Source organism: Myotis daubentonii, chromosome 3, assembly GCF_963259705.1.
Source record: "Myotis daubentonii chromosome 3, mMyoDau2.1, whole genome shotgun sequence".
NCBI classification, from domain to species: Eukaryota; Metazoa; Chordata; class Mammalia; order Chiroptera; family Vespertilionidae; genus Myotis; species Myotis daubentonii.
The window spans coordinates 60077175-60085786 of NC_081842.1; the positions used below are offsets into that span (position 1 = coordinate 60077175).

The 8612-nt window shown below is 37.9% G+C and overlaps 1 protein-coding gene across 5 annotated transcripts in view; it reads right to left on the reverse strand.

Annotated features, from left to right (window-relative positions):
* Window positions 1-1969: 1969 nt before the first annotated feature.
* The window catches only part of STXBP5L (syntaxin binding protein 5L), a 232336-nt gene continuing 225693 nt past the window's right edge, over window positions 1970-8612 (reverse strand). For all 5 annotated transcript variants that reach the window (XM_059687723.1, XM_059687722.1, XM_059687719.1 and 2 more), the window contains 2 exons: window positions 7940-8160; window positions 1970-7415 (listed from right to left, as the gene is read on the reverse strand). In XM_059687723.1, the coding sequence (XP_059543706.1) occupies window positions 7374-7415; window positions 7940-8160 (263 nt within the window). In that variant the 3' untranslated portion in view covers window positions 1970-7373. The remainder of the gene's footprint in view (window positions 7416-7939; window positions 8161-8612) is intronic.

Genomic DNA, 8612 nt, shown 5'->3' on the forward strand with positions numbered 1-8612 from the left:
AGTAGAAAACTAGTACATGCATCATGATCAATTACCAGTTACCTCACTTCTTTCAAAGTCTATCCATGATTAGTCACCGCACACTCCTCATTCACTTTGCACACAGGCAATAGAGCATGCAGCAGTATTGACTCATGTCTCCCAGTGTCAAATCTGTGGCATTTACAAAAAATGGGTAAGCAAAAGAAAAAAATTGGCTAAATAAGATGCAAGTACATCAGAGAAGTGGAAAATGGTGCCTCTATAAGTGAAATTCAAATCGAACATAGAGTTTTAGAAGAAATAGCAGTCTGTGGAAATATTGATGCTGATGACATTTGAAATACTCTAGACATGCAACTTGAAAAACTTTGTGAAGGCAAAATTATCAACATAAAGGAAAATGGTTGTGAAAAAAGGATTAAGATATCCTAAAGGAAGTGATGCCAGAAAAAAAAATCATTATTAACCTATAAATTTACTATAATTTCAATCAAAGTTTCAACAGGGATTTTTAAAAAGATCAATAATATCCTAAAATGCACCTAGAGAGAAAAAAATCAATACCTATCAAACTTGAAAAAGATCAAAGATATCTATCACATATTAGGACATATTGTAAAGATATAATTAACAGTTTGATAAGGACACAGAAATAGACAAAGGGATTACTTGAGAATTTAGGAAACAGACATATGTATGTCTATGTAAAAATGTCCTTTCAAATGAGTGGTGAAAAGGTGAGTCATTCAAAAATAGAGGTGTAGTGATATCCTTTTGTCAAAAGGTCAAGCTAGATCCCTAGACCAAAATTCCAGATGTATTAAAAGACTGATATAAAAAATAAATCTATGCAAGTGAAGAAGATGTAAGAAAATGTTTATTATTGTGTAGATGGAAAGGCCTTTAACACAAAGTTCAAAAGTCAAAGATAAAAGATTATAAAAATGACATATTAAAAGAAAAAATTCTCATGAAAAAGTGATGACATCAAGATGCTGAGCAGTTTGACTCAGGGTCCAGGGCCTGAGAGAGAACCCCAAGGGAGCCCCTGCCTGGGTGAGGCTGAGTTAGCAAGCGAGGACCACAGGGCCCGTCCCAACTACTGAACGCAGATATGTGGAGCGTGAGTGTGGTAAATGGATCCTTTAAGAAAGTTATTGAAGGGAAACTTGGGCATTTGGATTTTATTGTGTCTGTCTTTATATTTGTACTTTTAATCAAAAAGCATTTTTTTAGCCTAGGGTTAGTTTCTTGTTTTTGTTTTCTTCTTTTTAATATGGGACAAAAAGTAGAAGGGAAATTGTGGTGATGGGAAAATTTTCCTGAAATAGTTAGACAGCTTTTGGAGGAATATAATGGGCTGGCTAATGCCACAGTGTAGGCAGCAGTATAAAGAAAGTACCTGAAGAGGCATTGACTGTGCAGATGAAAGCCAGAGGAGCAGGAGTGGGCACTCTCTAGGGGACTTTTGGAGGTGCTGGGTTAATGAATGTTCATTATAACCACTAGGTGGTGGTATAAACTCACAATAGCTTATTTTTAAAGTGCGCTTTAAAGGAAGTGAGGGAGTGAGGTGTGAATGCCTAAGTGCATTTCATTCAGCCTCAGTTTATTCCCTGCACTCCCACCAAGCTAAGGTTTAACTTGGAGTTCACCAAAGGTGAAAACAGAAAACATCCTCAAAAATTATCTGCAAAATCTTCCAATAAAAAGTTACATATCTCCCAATTTGATGATAATTTAAATGGCTTCTACCCTTTTGGAGTTTAGGGAATTTGTATTTTGTTTTATTCCTTTGTTGTTGTTTTTTAGTTCAAATATATATGATGCACATTGCTCCCCCACCCACCTCCCTGCCTTTTAAAAGTAATTATACTTGTAAACTATGGTTCACGGTGTTGCAAATGGGGTCTTACCGCTGTCCATATTTAGTCTTGGCAAAAGTCATTAGTAGTTCATCACATCATGACATAAGAGAGCATCTATGTACAAACATATACAATTTTATTGATATCTCTACAGACTACAAGAATTTTAAGTATAGTCACAATTGCTGAGTGAAACAGAAAAATAGTATTTTGTCATTTTCTGAAAAGATGCAAAAATTCTGAAGATGAAAGAAAGATACATCAATGATATCATCTGTTTCTTATTTCCTAGAATAAAACATCACATAATTAAGTACTAAAAATTATAGTTTATTAGAGATTTTGATCCTGTGTACACTTGTCCATAACCATCACCTAGTTTATTTTCTGACTTTGCAGCTGAGAAGGGTGGGCCAGTACTCAGGGGAGCAGTGTGAGAGGAGAGAAGTCTCGTGAGTTTTCTCACTGAGTATTATTGCCGTGGGTAGGCGGACTCTCCCTTTTTGGAGGTGAAAGCACTCTTTCAGGGCATTGGAGGCCAGATAGTGAGTTATAGGCCTTCTTCTCCCTTGAAATGCATGTCCAGTTACTAAGAAAAGGGATCCAAGTGACCCTCGGAGCTAACAAAAAAAGGAAGAGTTGTTCTCCCTTCTTGCTAAGCCCAAGTCCAGTAAAGTATACCTATAGCAGTACAGGTACCTGGTACCCATATCTCCTCCAAGCGATGAATGAGTAATAAATTTGGACCTGATTTAGTAAGATTGTTTTGAGCATTTCCACTATGAAACTATTGAGAATTAGTTTTCCACATAGCTTTACATGCTGTTGATTTTCTCATATTCTGATGTTTTGTGATGTCATAGGTATAAGATAATCAAAACCTGGATGTTTGAATGGGAATAATTACTGGCCAAGTCGCATAGGAGAAAATCACAAGAGCTAAGAGTTAATGGGGCTCTGGCTGGTCAGAAATTTGCACAAAACATTTGTTTTGGGTTGTGACACAAAATGAATATCAATCCAGCTAATACCGTATCTTCTACATCTTGCCTTCCCTGGCCCCTTGGAAGTGGGGCTTGGAAACCAACCCAGGTAGACAAAAGTGTCTTCCTTAGGTGGCCATGAAGCAGTGGTGGTCAACCTTGGCTGGACGCTGAAACCACCTGGGGGCTTTAACAAACACTGATGTTTGGTTATATTGAGAGATTTCAATATAATTGGGAATTTTAAAAGCTCCTTAGGTGATTCTTATGTCCAGCCAAGGTTAAGAATCACTCCCTACACTCTGGCTTCCATGTCCCTCCCCACTCCACCCCAATTGGCACTTCCTCTTCTTTTCCCAAGTCAGACCTTACCTATTCTGCCTTTCATCTTTTCAGGGTTATGTTGTCTGCAAATATATACACTAAACCTGTTATGTGACATCCAAGCTCCCAGGGATGGTGGCATCCAAATACACAGCTTACTGGCAAGTACTGCTGGCATGTGGGCCAGTGTGAATGTGACATAGTACCTAGTCAAAAATGAGGCGGAGGCTATAAAGGACAGAGGTGAGGGAGCTGTGAAGGCCCTCATGTTCCTCTCCGGATGCAAAGAGCAAGACAGGAATGTCTGACCACTCCGGCATTGCCCTTTCTGAGCACAAGTGGTCAAGTTACCTTGTCTTCCCACAGAGGCAGCTGTAACCACACAGGTTTGCTCCTGGTTGTCCCAGTGATCCCAAACCAAGGAGAACATTTTTAGTTTACTTTTCTAGACCCTCTTCCTTTTTCTTCTGCCAAAAATTTTATAACCAAGTATCTCAAAGAGCTAATCTTAATTCTCTTCATATATATATGTTTTCCTTTTTCAAAGTCAAGGTCCTCCTTTATGCAGATAGCAGATAGATGGTACCTTTAGTCACATGGGTCACATCAAAGGACCCCAGCAGTAAACTTGTTCCCTTCTAATCAACCCCTTAAGATCTTTGAGGACTAGAGGCCTGGATGCTGATTTATTAGCTTGAGCATCATTCAAAGGCTACAGAAAAGATTTGAAAATGTCTGTGACTGAATTACCGGAAAACATCTCATTCAGTTCTGCCACTGTCCTTCCAAAGTTAGTCAGACAACGACCCTGATGGTGAATGGGGCACTAAATCTGGGTCTCAGAGACGTGTAGGAAGCAAAATAGGTAGTACTGCTTTTGTGGAAGATTAAAACAAAAGATAAATCAGTCATCCTTCCCTCCAAACTCCAGGATAAATGGATTATTTCATGATAAGAATTATTGCTTATTAGAACCAGAAAAACAAACACGTCTAGGTTCCCAATGATGAATGGAGTGCAAAGGCCCATTTTCTCCTGGGATAACAAGAAAGGAGTCAGAGGGACAGGAGGGCAACTTGGAGAGGCTGTGGTTTGCAAGCCTTATTTCCCAATGCCACCTTCGCAGATAGAATATAATTTTGATGACAACTAAGGCTCAGAGTCATTTTCTCTATCATTGTCCAAGTTATCAGGAATATTTTTCTTATGTTCTAAGACAAAGGCAAGACATTTACACAGTTATGAGAGATATAATTACATGGATCAATAGTACTCATCTGCCAAAGATAATGATGCTGATGCTGACGCTGTGTGTGTGTGTGTGTATGTGTGCGTGCGCATGAGCACATGCACACACGTGTGCTAAGGTGAGTGCAACAGAAATGTTCAAAGAGAAAATCACATCCACATTAGATTCTTGTTATTGCTATCTCTTTGCATTATAAAAATTATTTTGATACAGTAAAACCTCATTAATTTGTATTCCACTAATCAGGAGTTTGTGGGATAAAGTTACCCTTACATTATGTGAGGGTTTATAAAAATAATATTGAAAGATTAATTTAAAAAGAACCTGTTCTTTTCAAGCATCTCAGAAGCACCTGTTTACTTCCAATTGTGCTAATTATAGACTTTTAATCTATTCATTAAAGCCAGAGTTTTAAGCACTTCTACTGTGAAATGCTATGCTGTTCTTTTTTGGTATTTTCTCTGTAGGCTTTAAAATATTCTGTAACTGTTATTTTTTACTGATTCATATAAGCTTTCTCCAAAATAGGATTTTATTGCATATGAACCACACATGTAATTCTGGGTAAAATAATTTATCTTAAGACACTGTGCACTTATGATGTTTAATTTTATACTAGACATATATTACATATTCACACTTAACCTGTCCTTGTATAGAACAGTGGCTCTCAGTTGGGAGCAATTTTGGCAATGGCTGGAGACATTTTTGATTGTTATTACTCAGGGGTTGCTACTGGCATCTGGTGGGCAGAGACCAGGGCTGCTGCTGAACATCCTACAGTCCCCACAACGAAGAGTTAGTGAACAGTGCCACGGCTGAGACACCTGAACTAGACCAAGTTAAAACAGATCTTAGTGGGGACTTCAGAGATATTGTACTTAATGCCACTTTGGACTGAATTTCATTGTTCGTAAATAAACTAATATTGTAGTTTTTTAAGTTTTTTTTAAAAAATATAGAAATGATAAAGTATCTGTTCAGAAAACTGGGTCCCTGAACGAGATGGTATAAATAGTACACTGCAACTTGACTACCAATGTTTCCCAAATCCTGGTCTCAAGTTTCTTTAACATTTTTACTATATAACTTTATGTATCGTGTTGCATTTTGAAGTCAGGTTTTGTTACCCTAACTGTTCACAGGAATCTGGAGAGCTTCGTGGAGAGGCTTTTATGAGACATCGGGCAAATTCAAGGAGTCTGAGAAGCGCTATCCTGCCATACATTAGCTGACTCTTTCAATCATCTTGGCTTTTCTCAAAATGACTAAGAACATTAAAAGGAAGTGCCAGTTCAAATGCACTAAAGATTTAAAAAAATTTTTTTTTAAAAACCCAAGAAATACTATTTTTGGCTCTTAAAAGAACCTGACTTCAGGAAAATGCAGAATTCTTAAAACACAAATGTATATCTCATAAGATCTTGATTAATCAAAATTAAATAAGCCAAACTCATTAATTTTTTTTTTTTAGAATCTGCATTTACTCACTTCTGGGACTTTTGACTTCCAGACTCAGGTTAAATAATGACAGCAGGTGTGCTCATTTTGTCTTCCCTCCAGTTGTCATCTGTTGAGTTATGATAGATGCCTTTTGTCATGTGAAGGATAGTCTTTATTTCATGTTGAAGACATTTTTAAATAAGGGATAGGTATTTGGTATATATTGACAATAACCCTCTATATTATTTAGTCTAATGAATGACAGAATTATTGGTTTTGTATCATTAAACTCTCTATGTGTTTCTGTTGTGCATAATGGTGACTAAGGTAGCAAAAACACCACTATATTTTATAAAGATTTTCAATAATAAGTATTGAACCAAAATTATTTTCTAATGAAAGCCCTTATTAATCAGAAATGTAATAAATCAGAATTCCTTTCCCAAAACATTAACTGAGGTTTTACTGAATCATGCTGAAGAGAATGACCAGTTTGGTCTGTGAGTGTCCGGCTGCAAGAGCACCTTTGGATTGAAGACCCCCCCACACCCCTGGGTAAGAACAGTAATATACTGTGTAATTGGCAGACAAGGATACAAATGGAGCATTAAGAATATACCACTTTAGAAACCGAAACCAGAGTGTGTGAAATCAGTCCTCAAAGCTAACTGCATTGTTCCTAGAGTCAGTCTAGTTTCCCAAACCTACCAGTCAGCTCCCCTGCAGAGCAAAACCAGCTGAAAAATGCTTTGTGGTGTCCCAAACCCTGCATAATTTGTGACTAAAAATAGCAACTTGTTCTGAAAGTGATAGAAATGGAAATAATTCTGTTAGCAATAATTTACTGTATTGGCAATACTTGATTATGACCAAGAACTGTGAGTGATCATATTATGGAGCGAGAGGAATGTTAATCAGACGCTTGCCACCAGGATTCAGTAATGTTTTAGTCTAATGGAAGTTGTAGATGGGAAGAAAACTTTGGTTTTGTTTTCTCTTCCTTTTCAGTTGTATGGTAAATGTACTAGAAATGCACTGATAACTTCTAATGCAGATTTTTAAAATTGCCGGATGTGGCCCAATTTATAAAAATAGTTTACCATTAATCTTTTTTTCTTCTGTCACAACATGCTTTTTTTCTTTTCCTCTTAAGATGTTAATTTATCATGCAAAGATTTTTTTCATTAAGCGCATTAATGCTTTTGTTTGTACAGGATTTTTTCAAATCAGGAGGACTCCCCGTAGTTCCTAAATGTAAATCCTTAGCAAATGACATGCCAAGACGATAGCTCCATTCCACGTGGGAAACGGCAAATGCAGCTATACCTTGGGATTCTAGCCAGGGTTCCAGCCTTTCGGTTGTACAGTGTCTCTGATAAGTCTCTCTTATGACAACTTCAGATGGACTGTAATGGACATTTTGTAGAAGAAACTGGCTTCTAGCAGTTGAATAGTGATGCTGGGAATTAAATTTGGTTTCCCTGAATAATGGTTTCTCAAAGCAGTCACAGCTTCTTTAGAAGTTTAGAATTGGTACCATTTCTTATCCTTATATTTCAGCATTAACTGCAAAGAAAAAATAGTCACCATGAGATGTTAAAAAAAATCTTAAAAAGTGTTAAGCAAGCTTATATTGAGTTAATCATGAATATCTCATTAAACTTAAAACTTATAAAACTTTCTTTACTTTGTAAATTAATGACAAAGGTTTTTTTTGTTTTGTTTTGTTTTGTTTTTAAGGAAAACAAACCAAGCTATAAATACTCGGCTGACAAGAAATAATTTTCAGTGATTGAGACAAAAAGGCGTGTGTGGAGCCTGGACTCTCCCTGAGCTCCACGTTAGCACCAGATGCACAATCTACAGCATATCAGAACTAATGGGCGATTTTCTTCTAGGTTATCCCCATGATAATGGAGTGTCAATGTATTACAGCATTTTTAAAAAGGATTTTTCTCCCAAGCACTGGAGGGACTGTAGTGGGATCCAGGATGACTTACAATGAGTGGCATCTCTACTTAAGCTTTCTGTGCTGGACCTACATAGTTCAAGTTATTACTGTGTGAAGATGCCTACATTTATTTAGTTACCTCATGTGCGTGTTTGGAAAATGCTTCCGCACTGGTCATCATGCCTGCAGTTTTCTCCTCCAGCTCTCCTAGCCTCTGCCCCCTCTCGTCCAGTGCGATCCTTGCTCTGGTCAGCTCTCCCATCACCCCGCCTGCAGCGCCTTTCATCCCTTCTATGCTGCCCGGGCCAGGAATGTGCTGGGCAAGGCTGCGGGATGCTTTTCCTGCTGCAGCTTCCCCAACTGGGAATTCAAGACAGAGCAACAGAAAACATTTGTCAGTAATTCCAATAGTGGCATTCAAGTTTATCACCGAAGTACTTATATTAAGTCCTACTTCACACTTCTCCAGTAAGAGACAGACATATTTGACCCTATCATTGCACTTACCCAAGAAAAATGCCTACCAAAGAGACTGTGACAGCTATTGGTTTTCTTTTTTTTAAAATATATTTTATGACTTCTCAGAGAGAGGAAGGGAGAGGGATAGAGAGTTAGAAACATCGATGAGAGAGAAACATCAATCAGCTGCCTCCTGCACACTCCCCACTGGGTATGTGCCTACAACCAAGGTACATGCCCTTGACCGGAATTGAACCCGGGATCCTTGAGTCCGCAGGCTGACGCTCTATCCATTGAGCCAAACCGGTTAGGGCTGTGACAGCTATTGTTGCCACATCCCTTTGTGTGTGTGT